The sequence below is a fragment of the Pyrgilauda ruficollis genome, unplaced genomic scaffold, assembly GCF_017590135.1.
Source record: "Pyrgilauda ruficollis isolate IOZ18807 unplaced genomic scaffold, ASM1759013v1 scaffold158, whole genome shotgun sequence".
NCBI classification, from domain to species: Eukaryota; Metazoa; Chordata; class Aves; order Passeriformes; family Passeridae; genus Pyrgilauda; species Pyrgilauda ruficollis.
In genome coordinates this window covers 330,917-349,874 of record NW_024514543.1, presented here as the reverse complement: position 1 = coordinate 349,874, position 18,958 = coordinate 330,917, and the positions used below count along the sequence as shown (strand labels likewise).

The window sequence follows — 18,958 nt, the reverse complement described above, 5'->3', positions numbered from 1 at the left end:
AAAAATTCTCAGAGCGGGATCCAACATGGGGCTGAGATGCTTTTTCCATTGCTTTCCACCAGTGTTCAGTAATGTTTTCAGCCCCTTTTTTAGGAAGTGCTCCAAAAGAAGGAGCAAGTGAGCCTGGGTCACAGGCATAGACTGCATGTAGCAAAGCTCTGTGGTGAAGCATCCTTGGAATGCCTTGGAGCTGTGCATGCCTTCCCCAAGCTTCAGTGAGGCAGTCTGTGGAGGAACTTTCCAGAGATACTCAGGCTTGGGCAATCAAATATAACATCTTCTCTTAAAGAGAGACAAGGAGACAAGACAGACAAGACAAGCAGAGCAGCTAAGGGCTAAATCAAATCATGAGGCATTTTGCTCAACACCTTCCAAATGGTGGTCCTCAGGAGCTTACTGATGAGTTTGTAGGATTTTGTGAGTCAGTTACAAGTCCACATCTGTTTTACATTCAGTCTTTCAAAGGGGGCCCTTATATTCCAGAAACTTGAGAAAGCCACAGATCAGAGAAATTTGAAAACTGGTTGAGATTGTATATTTGAATGTTGTAGTAACTGTTTGGTCCCTGAAAGACCTAATACCTGTACACAACGAAACCAAACCTGTGGGGAGAACTGGAGCAGGAGGGGCTGTAATGTCTCATTTATTCATGGTCATCACAGAGAGGGTTTATCTGCATGTGTTTGCTGAACAGGAACATTGCTTTGAGCAGAGCCAGATGAAATTATGGATTGAGTGGGAGTTGTACACTGTTCCTCTGAGGAATCAGCTGGTATGGTCTGGCAGCACTGATTGTTCAAGGAACAGGTAGAGGGAGCAGTGGAGGATGGAAAAATAAATGGGAAACTGGGGAGGGGGGGGAGGCGGGGGGAGGTTTCCCCTTGCAAAAGTTTAAATTCTATCCAAAATACCTGATTTTTGGGATTAAAATTAGGGAGGAAGGAAGGGATTTCTTTACAATTTTTGTGGTTTGATCCTGGTACCTTCCCAACTACTGTATATTGAGAGCAGAGATGTGTGAGGAAGAAGAGTGGGAATGGCTGAAATTGGATGGATAAAGAGTGAGGTTAAAAAATGTATAAAATTTGTTTCCAAGAAGCAGGAGCTGAACACTGGCAGATCCCTCACATTCAGAGAAGTGAACATCAAGACAGAGGAGAAAATCCAGGAGAGGGTTATACAAAAATCTAAGAATTAATGCATTTTGTTCATGAAATGTATAACAGCTGGACTTCCAAGACTAAAAATGTCAGGCTCCCATTTCAGTTATTCCTTCTTTTCACTATTTGCTCTTCTCTGTCTCTGTTTTGTGTTTTGTTTTGTTTTTTTACCTGTGCTTCGTGTAGTTTCTCTGTGGCTATGCATCCAGCACATTTGGCCAGTCGCCCACACCCACACCAAAGGTAAACCGAATACATGAGTTCCTCTTTTGTATACTCACCTCTCCTTGGCAAGGATTGTGCTTTACTCCTGTTGGTTTATTCCTCTTCCTGTACTATCTATAGAGGATCCATTTCAAGTGACCAATGTGTTGGAGAGCATTTTTACAGCTTGTTGAATAGGTACAGGGGTATGACTGTGTCACTTAATTCTAGGACTCAACTCAGAAGAACTTTGTAATGATGGGGATTTGGTTTGGGTAAAATCAGAACCAGGCTCAGCCAAGGTTTTGAGGATTTTTTTCTGATATTTGAATCACTTTAAATGACTTCAGCTGGATCATCTGGGTTTTGGCTGTTGTTTACCATGGTGCCACAATGGGCTTCAGTGGGACATTATTCCTGCAAACCGCTGCAAATCTGACCCTGTTTTGCACTTTCTGAGGCAAGACAGCTCACATGCAAAGAGATACCCTTGGACTGCATTTCTGGTTGTTAGGAAACGCTATCATTTTTGGAGGTGGAGGGTTAGTTCTTGTTCAAGGGGGACCTCAGATCCAAGCATTCAAAGACAAGATAATATGAAATTTTGTCATGATCATCAAAACAGGCTTTTGGCACCTCCTTTAAGTCTTTTCTGTTACATCTCATCTGCTGACTGGTTCTGATAACTTCCCAAAACTTGCTTGCTAGTTATTTGGCCATAAGGTAGCATATTGTGTGCTAAAAATTTTATGATATAAGCTTTGTGACTCTGCTCACGTTTCCACAGCCCCTTGATAACCAGAGGATTAGATTGCTTTTCAAAATTCAGCTCTTTGCATGGGGCTGAATTTCATCCCTTTTTACTTCTGCAGTGTCTCAGATGTTTGGATTTGGAATTCCAATGAGGAGGATCTGACCCAAAATGACTGAAAGCCATTAATCCCAGAGGTGGACTCCTTCCTCTCTGTATCACGGTTAAAATTGTTTCAATTGGAACATATCACTGGGCCTTGCTCCAGAGCTGAAGCAAAAATAATAGTCTTTCCTGAGTTAGGACATGAGAGAGCTGGAGAGGGCCTTGAGTGATAGGACAAGGGGAATGGATTTAAACTGAAAAAGAAAATGTTTAGTTGCGGTATTAGGAAGGATTTTTTTCCTGTGAGGATGGTGAGGCAATGGCACAGGTTGCCCAGAGAAGCTGTGGATACCCCATCCCTGGAAGTGTTCAAAGCCAGACTGGATGGGGCTTTGAGCAACCTGGTCTAATGGAAGGTGTCCCTGCCCATGGCACCAGGGTTGGACCTAAATGGACTTTAATATCCCTTCCAACCCAAACCATTAATAATTCTGTGATTCTGTGGTGGGATAAAATCCAGGAGACAAATGTGCAAAATCTGCCAGAAAAGTTTAGACCAGTTTTTTCCTCTGAAGATGTCAACAGGTGATGCAGGGAAACGGGAGCTTTGTTGTTGTCATAGTTGATCTTACAACTAAACTTTGCATTTTGTAGGTTTTCTAATGAATAATAGTTGTTCGTATTTGTTAGACACTGAGGTAAAGATGGAACAGCCAAGATAAAAATTATTTTTCATATATATATGTATACATACATATATATATATATATATATATGCATCTCAATACGCTTGTAATTCAAAATAGTGATACTTGGCACTGTTATGTAGCCCATGTCAGCATTGCATTGGAAGGCATTTTCCAGACTGTACAGCCTTTAGGAGAAAGACTGTCTTCACTATATGATGCTGCAGAATGAGGTGGCCTCAGCTTTCAGTGGTCACCTGAAGGTCACCCCAGTGACATTTCTTATAAAAATATAACAAAGAAAAATCATTTTGCCCAGAAATTGCATGTCACATTGGCATGGCTCAATTTAGTGGCCTTATAATCCTAAAGAGATCGGAGGATGGTCCTTTGTACAGAACCTTTCCCCAAAGTATTGCTGGTGGCACATGCTTTGCCTCCTTCCCTAGCTTTCCTCAAGTATTTAATCTTTCTGCATTTACATTGAAGCAGGCTGTTGTCTCCTGGTGGTGTTTCTGGTGCACCAGCACCTTGTCCTTCAAGGAGGAGAAGGTGCAAAGAGACAGAAGGAATAACCTCTACCATTTCTGGCTCATTTACCATTCTCCTTGCCGTTTGTCTTGGTGTTACTGCAAACAACCATGTGTGTGTTTGCACTTCCAAAGTTCAGACTGGCTTGAGATGGCAAAAAGAAGTGGAACTGAAGCATGTCTGGATGTCATGCTGGTCTGCACATCATTCTAAACTCTCTTCTGCATGCTTCTTTTCTGTAAATCATTTAATTATCTTCTTTTTCTTGTTTTGCTCTTCTGTTTTTGAGTATTTTCCTTCCTTGATGTTGAGTACAGGCTGAGTGCTACAGTCTGGGGTGTAGCACCTGTGAATCCTGCTCATCCTTCCCCATTTTACACAGGTCTCATCCTCCCTTCTACTGGGCTTTGTATGAACACAAGTGAAGAGATAGTCTGAGTCCCAAAGATGTTGCAGTCTGAGAGTTTGAAAGCTAGGAAGTATCTGGCTGGGGAAAAGCAGAATGTATCAGCCCTTTCTCCATCAGGCTATGGGGACTGGGTCTTGTTTTAGCTTAAAAAAAAGCTTCTCCTCTGCAGTAAACTCTGTATTTTCAGTGCCTTGCTAGGCTGTGTTGAGAGGCTGCTCCACTCCTTGTTTTTGAAGTCATTTTGTTGAAGTAAGGGAAGAGGTGTGATTCTCTCCAAGCTGGTGTTGAGGTGAGGCAGAAGGAACCACAATTACTTGAGAGGGGTCACCCAACCCTGAAGGATGAAGCTGGTTATTTATTGTGTGTCTGAAAGCCCAAAAAGTGCCCATAGGGGTGGTTCCCACCATTAAGTGGGGTCTGTGCTCAAACATCAGCCCTGAAATGTCATCCCTGAATGGATGATGTGGTCTTGACAGGGGGAGCCCAGACCGCTCTGACTATTTGGACAGGAAGACAAGCTGCTCTCTGGTCACTGTCCCTTCCTTCAAACCCCTCCCAGCAAAAAGCCCTCAGATGTAACGATGGAGATGGCACCACTGCTTTTTGCCAGATCTGGATGCATGCAGGAAAGAAATGCAAGGCACCAGCAAGCTGGAGAGGCATTTCTTGCTGTATGGGAGCAAACCACTCATGCGTTCCCTTGTAGACCCTTGTACAAAGTTTTGCTCCCTTCCTAACACCATGGCTTAAAAATGATCTCTCCCAGCCAAGCCCAAACTGACTAAAATTTGGCGAACATGCAATTGTTTTGGACTGCCAGCCCTGCTCCTGCATCTGTTGCTGCTTCCAGCCCCTGTGGCTATCCTCCCCCACCTCACAGAGGTGACCTCGTGCATAATTAGCAATGTGATAAGAAAACATTCATCAAAGCCTTTCAAACCAGGATTCTTGCTGAAACAGCCTTTTCCTCATAAAATCTGCAACAAAATATGAGCATCAGGCTCTACAGTGCTCTGCAGGTAGCAGCTGTATCCATTAATTACTCTAGATTTGTTAGCAGTTTGTCTTTCTGGGGAGGATTTTGCTGGGAGAGATCGCTGGTAGCCCCCCATGCCCTTCTTGGCAAGCAGGCCAGGTTTTTGTGGTGTTTGCATGAGCTGGGTTTTCTCTTGTTGGAATTCCATGATGACTTTGTGTTTGTCTTGATTGGGTTTGTCTCAACATCACATCCAACCTGAGCTGTGTAAACTCCCTCTTTGTGGCAAAGGGGTTGGACTAGAGGGGATTTGTAATCTCTTCCGATCCAAATTATTCTGTGGTTCTGTGGAATTCCTCAGTTTTGAGGGGTGGGAATGTTAAAGGTTATTAGTGATATGTGATGAAGCACATGTAAAAATTTTAGCAAAAGTTGAAATAAACACAGCAACAGAAATGTGCAAATAAACACTGCAAAACACGGCATCAACGCCAGTGCAGATGAGGATTTTGTGACTCCACACGTGGCTTGACCACCTGCAAATAAGAGGATATTTGAAGCAAAAATTAATTAAAATCCTGCTGGAATTCTCCTTTTGGGAATTCTCCGACCATCAGGTCATGTCACAGGTCATGTTACATGCACAGCCTGTTTTTAATTAAGAGGGAGTTACCTCCTGGTGCCCAACTCTTCCTCCAGCCCTCCAGCATTAGCTGCTGCGCCAGATCCCACTAGACACAGCACCTCTGTGACTGATGTGTAATGAGCTCAGGTAATAGTGTCTGGCACGTGAAATGAGCTAGGGACTTGATTTGCAGGTGGTTTAACAAGGTTTTCCCAGATCAGAGAGAAGGGACTATTAAGGGGAACATACACAGTCTCATTTAGAAACACTTGCCCCAAAATAGAGATTGGATTATTAATATGACCAGGGGAGCTGAACCAAGAAAAATACTCCAAATCATCCTGATTCCCCCTAAATACTCACCTCGTTTAGTCTAGTTAATATTCTTTTCCAAAAGTAACTTGAATCTGTAGTAGTACAGGCTGAGGAGTCTCAGCAGAACTTTCTGGAACTGTTTCAGAGTCACCCTTCAGCAAGCATTTTTCTGGATTATTTTTTACCCTAAATGAGTCTCTGGTTCTTGTTCCAGGGAGCAGGAGGAGCCCTGCCTGACACGAGGAACCATGACAGAGGGTTTGGCATGCCCATGCCGCAATGCATGGGGACAGGGAAGCCCACACTGCTCCTGAGAGCATCCCTGGGCAGGTGCACTGCCCCAAGCTGTAATACAGAGAATTTTGGTGGCCCAGAAGAGGCTGTTTGCTCTTATGGGCAGATCTTCCTCATGGCTCTGCACAGGGAAGATGGGTTTTCCAGTCACACAGGGAGGTTCAAGCAGGAGAAATTACATCATGGCACTTTTCCTGCCTGCATAGAGCATATGGACTAGGCTGCCAGAGCCCGGCCATTGCAAGTTCACAGGCTCTGCCTTTTCCCTCTCCTGCCACAACTTGCAGCCACCTCTGGCCCCGCTCCCCGCTCCAGCCCTGGCTGTTGCAGGAGGTTCCTGGGGCAGCAGCCAGAGGGGAAAGTCAGTGTTATCCTTTCATTTCCTGAGTGCACTGCGCTGCGGTTTTGCAGGGAGCAGAGACGAGGAAGCGCTCGCCGACGCTCAGCAGCCAGTTCAAGCGCTCCCTGGAGCTGTTGATGAGGACTCTCAGCGTCTGCCAGCCCTTTTTTGTCCGCTGCATCAAGCCCAATGAGTACAAGAAGCCCATGGTAAGTCCTGCTTTTCCTCTCCTGGTTGCTTTTTGTATGGGACTGCCCGTGGGGTCATTCTGCTCTGGAGCTACTGGCAAAACTCCTTTGGGCATCAGTGGAGTCAGGAATGATGCTACATGCTTGGAAAACCAACCCAGAGCCTGCTGTGCTGCAAGCAACAGAGTCAAGAAAGGGTTGGCAAAATCAGGCACTTGCTTTGTAGTCCAACAGCACCCCAAAACTTTTTGCAGGAGTAGCTCCAGTCCCTGCCTTTCTTCCCAAGGACAGTCTCAAGGAATTCACCCTGCAGCCCCTTATCCTATAGGAAATGCCTCTCCATTTCCATAGGGGGTAGGCTCCTTCCTGCCAGAGACTTCAGCTGAGCCATGGGTTTAGTTCTGTGGCAGAGTTCAGTGCTTTCTGAGAATCATCTTCCCGTGGGTGTTTTCCTGAAAATCTTTGCTCACAAGGGATCTCCCTTATTTTAAATCCTGTTTGATCATTTTCACTGCCTATTTTGCATGGTTCTAAAAGCAGAGGAAAGTAAGAGGCAAAATAGCACAGAGGAAACATGAGAGGAGTTATCTTGCTCCAATTCACAGAGATTTGTTTCAAAAATTATGGGAGAAAACTTTTGGGAGCAAATGAAAAGGAGGGGGGGGCTCTGAATCCCCCTGACCACAAACTGCTCATGGAAGGGACTCCGAGTTTTGCAGCAGAAGACAGGTGATAAGGTGGGTGCTGCACACCCTGATCCCACTCCCCACACCTTGCAGGATCAGACACTGATGCTGTGAGCAATCACTGTTTCCTGCTCACCAAACTTAATTGTGGTACTGCTTGGAAAGGAAGAGCTTCATTTAATAAATAATCTAGGCAGGGCTGGAGCTTTATCTAAAGTCAGTGTCTGTTAGCAAAGCTCAGTCGAGTGCAAAAAAGCATAAAATCCTGAATTTCAGGACTGTTGTGTACAAGTAGTGTTTGTTTGAAACTTATTTTTGCTGTTCAGAGAACATAATAAGATGCAGAGTGAAAGGTTTGGTGGGCCTCTCAGATAATTTTACTATGCTCTTATCCTGGTTTTGGTGAGAGTAAAAACCTGTTAGCCTGTTAATTGAATATTTTGGGTAAATATTTAACAATATGTCTGATGTGTGATTATCATCTGAGCAGAGATCAGAACAATACCTTCTTTTTGGACATAGGTGATGTTGAGAAATAGGTGTATATCCTGAACTGATGTTAGCAAATTATTCTGTATGCCCTGAATCTAAGCTGTTTTTACACCTGGATATCTGGAATTCAGTCTGGTATTTCGACTTCTGCATAGGAAGTCTGTATTTCATCAGGTCTTGCAAGTGCTAAGCCAGAAGTCTCTGTTCAATCTATTTGTCTACAAAACCTTCAGTGGGACAGGAAAACAGTTTCAAGTTAGAGAGAATTAAACAAAGAGAAATTAATCTCCCCATGAAAGAAATAAATGGGTGAGCTAACACTGAATCAGAGACTGCAGTGTGATATGAAATGTGATTTCTTGCTAAATTTAATTTTGGCCTTGGTTTAATAATCCAAAGGAAAAGGAATCCCAGATAAAGGCACACAGAGCTGTGCAGGGTGACTGCAAAACAGAACATTGTCTGAGAGATCATTTTCTGTCCCTGCCTTTGAAGGAAAACGTACTGATAGTGATAGGAAATGGCATAGCGGAAGTGAAAGGTCAGTGGAAAGTCCTGACTGTTTGTTACTTTATGTTATTCTAAAACTTTTACTTCCTTCTGAAATGTGCTTTACGGGGGAAAAAATTGTTTGTATGGGGATGCTGGCTGGAGTTCTCTGGGTCTGTATATCATCCCATGCTGCTGCTTCTGAGTATTGTTCTGGTTAGTCCAAGAGTAAGGCGTGGGATGAATTAGATAACAAAACCATGCAAAGAAAATCAAAACTGTCTCCAGCAGCCTGTGCCTCATCAGGCCCATGTGGAGGAGCGCATAGTTGCCCATATGTACAATGAACTAGCCCTTAAAAGATTTGCAATCAAACCCCGGTGTCCTGTACCCTCCCCAGCTGTTTGATCGGGAGCTGTGCGTCCGTCAGCTGAGGTACTCCGGGATGATGGAGACCATCCGCATCCGCCGGGCTGGATACCCCATCCGCTACACCTTTGTGGAGTTCGTGGACCGCTACCGGGTGCTCATGCCTGGGGTGAAGCCAGCCTACAAGCAGGTGAGAATCCTCCTTCATGGGTAGCGAGTGCTCTCTGCTGGGCAATCTCCAGAGATATTTGAGGGGTGTGCCTCCTCTCCAAAATCAGTTGCACAACATCCCCAGGTGTCACAGTAGTGCTCTGGGCTTTCCAAGTGAAGAAAAATGGTTACAGGGCTGGCAGGGACAGGTATCCGTATTCAGCCTGTCCCTCTCACTCATCTTAAACAAAGTGACAGTAAAGCCATAAGAGCCTCATTAGCAGAAAACTGCAGGATTTAGGACCAGAAGAGGTTTACACTGGGCCTGGGAGGAGATGGGTGAGTCTGGTCCTGGTGAATCCCAACTCCTTTTCTGTCAGGGTGACCTGCGTGGGACGTGCCAGCGCATCGCTGAAGCAGTGCTGGGGAAGGATGATGACTGGCAGATTGGCAAGACAAAGATATTTCTAAAGGTGGGTGGATCTCCACATTCCCTCTGACATCTTGGGTCCTTGCCTCTGGAGGTGTCTCTCACCATTTCCTTTCCACCAGAAGACATGACCCTTTTCCATGGTCTCTGGGCTGGCCTAGAGCAGAGGGAGGTAGAGCCTGGCTTAAGGCAGAACATTTGGGGCCGGTTTAGGAGCAGCAGGCAGGAGGATGTCCTGACACGGTGCCAGAACTGAGGCATTCACAAATCCATATCAACACAAAAGTGGTCACATCCAGTGCACAGCCTTTTCCCTCCTGGGCTGAGTGGTTCAGCTTCGTGTCCTGCCTTCACCCAAAAGGCACAGCAGCAGGACAGATGCCCATGCAGAGCCCTGCAGAGAGGGGGACATGAGCACAACAGGCACATTTTGCTTTCTGCACATCCTTGTGCAACCCATGATGTGCCTACAGTCTCCTTTTCTGCATCAGTCCAGCTGACACAGAGTAGTCCAACACTACAGGTCCCCTGCAGCCCCATACACACTCAGCTTTCCTTACAAACCCATTCCTGTGCTGTTCTGGGAAGGTGAGGCTTCTCTTGAGCAAAAATCACAATTATAAACCCTGACTGCTTACACCTAAATTCACCCCCAAATCCCACTGCCAGTACAAACACCCCCCTCTCTTCCCCAGAACTTGTTCCCACTAGTTACTCTTTCCAGATCCTGTTATCAAGATTTCACAGCTGTCAGGGCAGGAAACAGAGAAATTGGGAGGTCCTGAGGGGCCGCGGGAGGTCGAGCAAAGCAGGAAACATGTGGAACTGCCTCTGCTGCACGCAGTGCGGCATGGCTCAGCTTGCCATGACTGGGAAAGAAAGCTGCATCACACACAACATGGGAGGAATCAGAATAAAGCTTGGATTGGTGCATCTGAAAGCCTCAGGGCAAAGGAAATTCCGTATTTTGAGGAGCTTTTTATTTCCTTAGGTTAGGGAAGCATTTGCACTCTTGGCTGGAAGAAGTGATGGGACCCAGGTAGCCTGGAGTTTTTTTGCAAACCTCTCCAGTGCTCCTAGGAGCTGCTCCCATGGCTGAGAGCACTAGGAGGGAGCTCTGCACGGAAGGGCAGTGTAATTCTGTTGTTTTCAAACTGTGAAGTATTGCATTTGCAGCTTCTGGATGACCTGGTTCATTTGGGAATGAAGACTGTAAATCACTATGGTTTCTGTTAGGATTTCCCCAGTGAGCAGGTGGTGTGATACTTGGGATGTAAAATGACCCCAGAGTTTATTTTGGACAACTGTCCTGGGGAAGGGTCTTGTACCACCCACTCTGGCCACATATCAGGCTTGAGACATTGATGTTGTGTTGCTTCCTCCCACAGGACCACCACGACATGCTGCTGGAGATTGAGAGAGACAAGGCCATCACAGACAAAGTCATCCTCATCCAGAAGGTGGTCCGTGGGTATAAAGACAGGTAGGTATGAACCCCATGGCCAAATGGGAGGTGGGCTATGTGGGATGCTTCATGCAGCAAGTGGATCCTGGAGGCTGCATCACTTCTTTGGTGCCCAGATGACCCCGATAGTTTGGCACTCAGGTGCAGCAAGTACTGGAGGCATAACAGTAGAGAAAACAACAGGGTAACTGTGTTATCTGCCTCAAACCTGGACAGAATAGGACCTTCTGTCCCTGTTCATTGCCATCTTCAGGGGATGTGGTGTTTGCTATGACAGTGCAGCTGTGGGCTCTGAGCCAGCTGTGGGCCACACTGAGACTCCAATTTATGGAGATCCCCACAAGACTGCAGAGGGAACTCTGGGTCACCTACTACTAAAGTTGCTTGGCCCAAGGGGTTCAGAACTCTTCCCTTTGCAGCCCAGTTTCAAGACATGGGAAGAGGACAGGTAGCTCATGGCACCATTGTGGATGAAGAGGGGGAGCCACAGCCAGGGACAAGCTGCACCTATGAAGGAGGGACAGTTCTTGAGGTTTTATGCTCTATGATTATCCATGCCACGGCTGTGACTCAGGTTGTGCTTTGCAGAAAGGCCACATACTAAATAACTCATCAAGCTTTCACACACTGATCGCAGCAAGACCCCCCCAAGGCCTCCCAACACAATTGTTGTCTGCAGGTAGGATCAGATCAGGCTGAGAAGGACTGGAGGAGCAGATAGGGATAGCAGCGTGGTGTTAGTGAGGTTTGCTCTCGATCATTTGGGTGGGATTCAATCCATTTTCAGGTGCCAGAATGAAATGGGAAGGACACATAGAGAAGAGATTTTAGGTGTAAGAAGAGGATGCTGGGCTGGAATTCCTATCATCTCCTGTTCTTCCCATTCCCATAATGTGGCATAATCTCCCTACAGAGACCTGTCAGAGAGAGTGCCTACAGATGTTTTTATGAAAGCAAGGAAAGCTGGGGAAGGAGACATTTTCATGCCAAAAAATCAGTGTTTATTCCACCTGGACAATCAGATTCAAATCTCCAAGAAATGAGGCCCAGGAGATGATAACTTGTGTCAAAACCACAGAGGCAAATGATTGAAATGCTTTTGCAGGTCCAATTTCCTGAAAGTGAGAAATTCAGTCCTGATGATTCAGAGATACTGGCGTGGACATAACTGCAGGAAGAACTATGGTGCTGTAAGTACAGGGGTGCTTCCTCATGCCTCTGCCTTCCTGCCTCTCTAGCCTGGGACATACATAAGGGTTTCCTGGTTCAAAACGTCCCATTGAATGTCGGAAGTGGTGAGGTTGGCTTTTATCAGTTGGAGTGATGAATGGAGGTTTGCTCTTTTGCTTTGTCATTTCATTGAAGAGACCACCTTCTAGTTGTCTTCTCCCCTGTGACTTACGTGTCCATTACACCAACGGGTCACTTGGGGTTTTGTAAGCCTTTCCCTAGTTTCCAGATGACTGAAAACGCAAGAGCAGCTTCCTCTAAAAAATGGATTCCGTCTCCATGTGGGATCATATTTGGGTTTCTCACCCTACCAGTCGATAGTCCTCTTCTCTCCCTGTACCCACTAGTTTTGACCCATCAGCAGTGTTTTTTTGAAAGTGTGTTAAGGTCTAAAGTGTCTCAGTATAATCTTTCAAGCCTGCAACTTGGTAGAAATCGCTACTTCCAGGCTGGCTAGAATGCTGCCTCCTGCCATCAGACAGCACCTTGACTGTCAGGCAGGGGTTCTGCAGATGCTGGACCTCTGTAGGAGCAACCCTCATGGCTTGTGGCTACCTTGGGATAGCCAACCAGACATCCTGAGTCCTCTCAAAGGCTCGTTGGGGAAGAAACTGTTTGTCCTTCCTGGGCTTTGAATCAATGCAGCAGCCAGAGCGCTTCATTTCTCCACCCTCTTGTAGAACCTCCCTCCAGAAGGTTTGCTGTCAGGGGGACTGATTTCAGTGGCTCTTATTTAGAGCCGTGCAAGCAGGAGATTAGCAGTGGAAATCTGCTTACGGTGGGTGAGCCCCTGGCTGGCGGTGCGGTTTCATCCTGCTCCCTCCTGCAGATGCGGATTGGCTTCCTGAGGCTGCAGGCCCTGTACCGATCCCGCAAGCTTCACAAGCAGTACCACATGGCTCGCCGGCGGATCATCGAGTTTCAGGCACGGTGTCGGGGCTACCTGGTCCGTCGGGCCTTCCGCCACCGCCTCTGGGCTGTCCTCACCGTCCAGGCCTACGCCCGGGGCATGATCGCCCGAAGGCTCTACAAGCGCCTCCGGGGGGAAGTAAGTACCGTGGAGGAAAAAAGGAGATGAGGAGAGGGGAGAAATACATGCTTCTGTGTCGTGTGCTCTTGGGATCCAATTTTAAAGGAAAAAAATGTCCGAAAATAATCAGATGCCTATTCAGAAAGGCTCTTCTGTTTATTCCCACAGTATTATCGACGCCTGGAAGCAGAGAAGCTTCGGCTGGCAGAAGAGGAACGACTTCGAAAGGAGATGAGTGCCAAGAAAGCCAAAGAAGAAGCAGAAAAGAAACACCAAGTACATGGGGACTTATCTCTTTGTGGGGTTCTGTCTGTTCTCCAGGAACTAGTTTTGCTCCTTTGGTGGGCAATGACAAAAATATCTAAGGGATTTCTGCCCTGCTTGAGTGGTTTGTATTTAATTCTCCAAAGTACTCTGTGCTCTATTAGTTTGAATCTTCTCCAGAATTTCTGATTTGCTGCACAGGAATGCCAGAGATTATAGTTATTATTCACTTTTGCTATTGTATGAAGGCGGAACTGGGACACTCTGTGTATGTGTGGACATGCAGGGCTGTTGTATAAAAGAAAAAAATTAGGTCAGTGAGAGTTTCTGTGCATGGACCAACACCCCTAAACAGGCACTAAGGAATGGGGAAAATGAATTGCTTTGTCCTTCTGCAGTTGGAAAACTGAGACACAGACATGTCACTGATTTGCTCCAAGTTATGATACGGGTATAGTGCCCTAAGCACGAGGCAGCCTGCCTCCCTAAATCCATGCCCTGTGGAATTTACTGCCAGCTCTTTGGAAGGAGCAGTTCAGTCATTGCACTTCTCCTTTTGCAGGTACGCCTGGCCCAGCTGGCACGGGAAGATGCAGAGAGAGAAGTAAAGGAGAAAGAGGAAGCACGTCGGAAGAAAGAGCTCTTAGAAAAAATGGAGAGAGCTCGCAATGAGCCAGTGAATGACTCAGAAATGGTGGACAAAATGTTTGGATTCCTGGGAACAACCTCCTCCCTTCCTGGCCAGGAGGGACAGGCACCCAATGGCTTCGAGGTACTGGAAGATGTACTGGAGCCTGGCTATCACATGACAGGTGTTGGCAAAACATTAATAGATCAAGAAAGAATACAGTAATAAAAAAGTGGGTCTCTGAAGGCTTCCTTCAGGGTAAGGCTCTCCTGTGTGACCCCAGAGGGTTATTGTGCTGTGGCTAGAGATGGGCAGGCATCCTGGCAGCTTTCCCTGGGACTACCAAATGGAGGAGAGAACTAAGGTCATCAAGGACTTGTGGCCTTTGAGATCTTCCCTTTTAGGTTCATCACAACTTAGGGCATTTAGCTCTTAGACATCCTTTCCCCATGCTATGAGTCGGGCCATGCTTGTTGCTTCTCCTACTGCTCTGGGGACATTCCTGGGCACAGGCATGTTCTTCAAACCTTGGGCTCTAGAGCTATATTCCATGGTTTTCCTCCAGCTGACTTTTCCTTTTGGGATGGAAATCAGACTGGCAGAAAAGTCAGGCCCAAAGGGAAATGGTAGTTTGATATCCAGAGCCATGCTGAGTGTCTGACATTTCCTTCCACAACAGGATCTTGAGCAAGTCCAGAAGGAGCTGGAGGAAGAGGACCTGGATGCAGCATTGCCTCTCCCTGAGGAGGAGGAGGAAGACCTCTCAGAGTACAAATTTGCCAAGTTTGCTGCCACGTATTTCCAGGGCACAACAACACACACGTACATCCGCCGGCCCCTCAAGCAGCCTCTCTTGTACCATGAAGATGAAGGAGACCAGTTGGTGAGGCAGGGGATGAAAAAACTTGAGCAGGGCTCGGTGGGTTGGGGCGAGCCTGGGTAATCCTCCAGCCAAAGGGCACCAGGAGTTTCCATTTTGGGATACACTCATCTGCTGCACCTGTGTCCATGGCCACTGTCCCACCAGTATGCTTTGAGTGCTGGTAAGACAGTGAATATCAGAGGGATGGGGCATTAGAGAGGAGGGTCCCTCTCTGTACCTTGGTGTTAAGACAATGAGGTGCTGTGGGCTCAGGGCATGGACAGTGAAAATCGTTGCTTCAGTACAACTTCCAAAGCTTCTAAGGAGCTGGAAAAGTGGCTTCTTACCTTGTCATACACACCAGTGCAGAGCTAGAAGAGAAGAACTGCTTGTCCCATAGCCAGCAGTACACGAGCAGAAATGAATTGAAACTCCATGGCTATAATGCATATTATATTATCCATGAGCTTGCCCTCACTGTGGTTCCTCTTCCCCTCTGCAGTGGGTTAGGAGCTGCCAGTCCCTGCCCCTTGGTAAGGCTGGCCTGTTAAGAGGCAAACCCCTTGTAGGGTTCATAAACATATTCATTGTGGCACAAAGACAGAACCTGAATGTCCCAGCCAGCAGCCTGCCCAGCATTCAGAGAAGATGTGTGTTGCAGGCAAAAAACAGTGTGCCACTGCTACACATGGAACAGGGAATACAGGGAAGTATTTTATCTCCTGCAGATGTACAGAGAGACCACAGTGGGGATCCTGATGGATCCAGCCTGGCAGGACCACCCCCTCCACTGCCCTGGTGTGAGCTAACGGGCTGTAATTTTCCTTTCAAATAGGCGGCACTTGCTGTATGGATCACTATCCTGCGTTTCATGGGAGACCTCCCTGAGCCAAAATACCACACAGCCATGAGTGATGGTGGTGAGAAGATACCAGTAATGACAAAAATCTATGAGACTCTTGGGAAGAAGACCTATAAGAAAGAACTGCAGGCTCTGCAGGGAGAAGGAGAGGTAACTGCTGTGGCTGTAAAAGAGATGTTATTATTAGGTGTCGGATATTGAATTGTGTTGGAAAGAAACAACTTGTGGGGTTTGCTGCAGGCAATCAGTTTGTTGACTTTATTTTCACTTATGCTATGAAGGCAGAATTGCCTGTGATCCTGTCCCTTCCTCACAGGCAGAGCTGAATGTCCACCAGCTGAATGTTCCCCAGTGAAGGAAGTGCCCTGATATCTCTCATGGGACTTTGATCTCTCTCCTCCACCCTGCAGGGCTAAAGTACATGGGGGAATGCAATGTCCTATGTTTCTTATTTGGGGATTTCTTTTTGATCTGCCCTGAGTCAGAAGAGACTAAATTAAAAATATGCCCTTAATCTTGGAGGAGGAAGTAATTAGTTACCAGGAGATTAGGCTGTGAAATTTTTTTAAAAAAAAAAAAACAAAAACAAATCCCTGTTATATCCTGAGTGCCTTCTGGATGTCACTGGAGGACTTCATCTTAGTATCCTTCCCAGACAAAACATTATTCTAAATAAATCAATGTCTACAGTGCTGATACATTTTCATCTTTGGCAATTGCTTTATTCAATAGGACAAGATATAATCTGCTATTGGCATCTTCTGGATGCCACTGTTTAATTTTCAAGTTTTCTTGACAAATCTCTGTAGTATTTGCAGAGGTAAATAGCAAATCTCCTTGTTCTTAAAGTGACGATACCATTCAGCACTTCTAGTGAATTACCTGACGACCTCAGGACCGTAATTCTGTAAAAATATACACCACGAATCACCTTTCATTCCTTTGGCCCATAATTTCTTGCTTGTTTATTACAAAAAGGCATATTTTGGCCAACTAGTAGTAGAGAAGGAAATTTAAGCTGTCCTTTTTCTCTGTGGTTACATTATCTCTTCACAGTACAAAAAGATGCCTGAGCAAAATGATATGCAAATCCAGGTTTACAGCACCAGCTCATGTTTATAATGGATATAAACTGTCACAGCCACAGGACACAAGGTGTCAATTGGATGTGAAATCATGGTCTTTTCAAAGCTGTTTAAATGGGTAGAGGTTAACTGGGTCCAAATGCGTGCTATAAAGGTAGAAAGTCAGCAAGTAATTTGATGATACAGAGTCAGTGCCTGGAGCTGTCCCACATCAGAGGTGTCCTTCTGGGAAACCTGATAGAGCACAGGCCTGCTTAAAAGTTGTGAAACCACAGTGGGTGGACTACCTGTCCATGAATCCCTGGCTAGATGACTTCCAGCTAAAAACCTGCTGTGCAAATGGCTTGTCTCAGAGAGTCGTCTTGCTCGTCTCATTTCCACTGTCATAGAGCAGAACTGGGTGGACCTGGGCTCAGCACAAATCAGCCATGTATTCAACATAAGTTTTTTCATATGTTCCCAAGATGTAATTTTGTTCTAAGGGACACTTACTGATTAGAGAGTATCTACAAAATTCAGAGCCAGCCCTGGGTTATCAAGGGGCTCAGGAATATGGGTCCAGACTTCTGGTTCCCACCAGCCTCTGACACATCTCACTCTCTGCTCAGGATTAATGGTCTTCTGCAGGAGCCCAGGGAAGGGCTCCAGAGAGAACACTTGTTCAGCACTAGCATCTCACCACTTTGCATCCACTCCTCTTGCTTTGCAGAGTACTCATGTTGATGGGCACAAGAAGAACAGTGTGCAGCACAAACTGGTCTCCTTAACGCTCAAGAAGAAATCCAAACTGACGGAGGAGGTGAGGGGAGACGCTTGGCCGCCTGGCAGCACAAGTGCCGTTGGATTGTCTGCAGCCCTCTCTGACTCTCTTCTGCTTTTCCCTAGACAACATAGAACCAGCCCTCCTCTGGGTTTGGCGCTACCTGTCTCTCTGCCTGAAAGATTTAAGGAGTGTTTAAGGGGAAAGGTTGGCTTCCCGTGTCTCCTTGAGTCATTCTGCACCTCGCGCCGGCCTCCCCTCGGCTCCTGTTCTCCATCCATCCAGCACCTTCCCTCCCCTCTTTCACAGCCCTCCATCCAGCTGCCGATACCTCTCAGCACCCTGTGATGGTCTGATTGTTATCCCTGCTTTTAGTTTCCTGCCCGTAGATAGCAGAGGTGGAGTCTCCAACAGCACTCTGCTCCACTCCAGTGCCAGGGACAAAACGCCCTGTGGGAGCAGTTATCCCAGGCTGAGAGCTTTTGAGAAATGCCATCTCAAAAGAGTGAAGAATGATAAATCTTTCAGGTGGGGGTGATGGAAACAATTGATAGACTGCCCATTTCCAGAGCAGGCACCATCTTACCTGGCTGCAGCTGCTTGAGAGCATGAAGATTGCTCTGTGAGATATTCCCTAAGGGGTCAGTGGGGAGAAACAGGGCCCAATCCAGCTCACCCTAATGGGCTCTGAAGATGCTATAGAAATGTCCATCTCTGTAAATGGAGATGGGATTGACTAGCTGAGACAGTGAGCTGCTAGGCAGACAAATGCCATCCTTGTTTTCACAAACAGCACCATGCTTATGCAGTTTCAGCTGCACCATTAGCATGGGGAATGGGTCCATTTTGCCAGTGAAAACATTGATGATTATTTTAATGTGATTAGATTAAAGGACAGGTCCTCCTTGGCAATTAGATGGTTTATTCCAGAGACCCTTGTGGCCCTGTCCCAGCAGCAGGACCAGCTCAGAGCTGGGATGCAAGGGGGTACCATTGTAGAAACCCTGTGAAAGGACCAAGCAGGTGGAAGTGTAACTAGACAGGACCATTTTTAATTTCACCCATACATGATTAAAGCCAATACAGTCAAACCCTCCCATTGCTGTTAAAATCCTAGATGGAAGAACTTCTGAGAGCCCTCCTGGCTGGTGGAGGAGTCCTCCTGGGGGAGCACCACACACTTGGGATGGGGGTGGGGGGGACACAGTAACTGGCTGTCCTGAAAGAGACCAATTTGTTTGGTTGGCAGGTGACAAAGAGACTTCACGATGGTGAGTCTACACTGCAGGGTAATAGCATGCTCGAAGACAGACCCACTTCCAACCTGGAGAAGCTCCATTTCATTATTGGTAATGGCATCCTCAGGCCAGCCTTAAGGTTAGAAATCAAAACAAAGGCATGAACATGCCATTCTTTCCATTTCTTCTTCCTTGAGCTTTTCTTGAGCTATTCAAACAAGTTTGATATTATCTGCAGGTTTACAAAGCTCTTGTTTCATTATTTTTATGGTTATGTTGTATAATGCAGGCTAGGCTGGATCATGTTCCTTACTGCCCGAATCAGGCCCAGTGG

At 46.4% G+C, this 18,958-nt stretch overlaps 1 protein-coding gene across 7 annotated transcripts in view; it reads left to right on the top strand.

The window, feature by feature from the left end:
- MYO7A (myosin VIIA) overlaps positions 1–18,958 on the top strand; it is a 56,893-nt gene that overhangs the window by 18,715 nt on the left and 19,220 nt on the right. For 5 of the 7 annotated variants that reach the window (XM_041461921.1, XM_041461920.1, XM_041461919.1 and 2 more), the window contains 12 exons: positions 6,468–6,605; positions 8,652–8,810; positions 9,151–9,243; positions 10,589–10,683; positions 11,771–11,855; positions 12,725–12,943; positions 13,094–13,201; positions 13,752–13,961; positions 14,497–14,700; positions 15,515–15,691; positions 17,336–17,425; positions 18,636–18,763. In XM_041461921.1, the coding sequence (XP_041317855.1) occupies positions 6,468–6,605; positions 8,652–8,810; positions 9,151–9,243; positions 10,589–10,683; positions 11,771–11,855; positions 12,725–12,943; positions 13,094–13,201; positions 13,752–13,961; positions 14,497–14,700; positions 15,515–15,691; positions 17,336–17,425; positions 18,636–18,763 (1,706 nt within the window). Of the gene's footprint in view, positions 1–1,346; positions 1,404–6,467; positions 6,606–8,651; positions 8,811–9,150; positions 9,244–10,588; positions 10,684–11,770; positions 11,856–12,724; positions 12,944–13,093; positions 13,202–13,751; positions 13,962–14,496; positions 14,701–15,514; positions 15,692–17,335; positions 17,426–18,635; positions 18,764–18,958 lie in introns of all 7 variants that reach the window. The other 2 variants (XM_041461916.1, XM_041461915.1) reach the window with 1 other exon arrangement.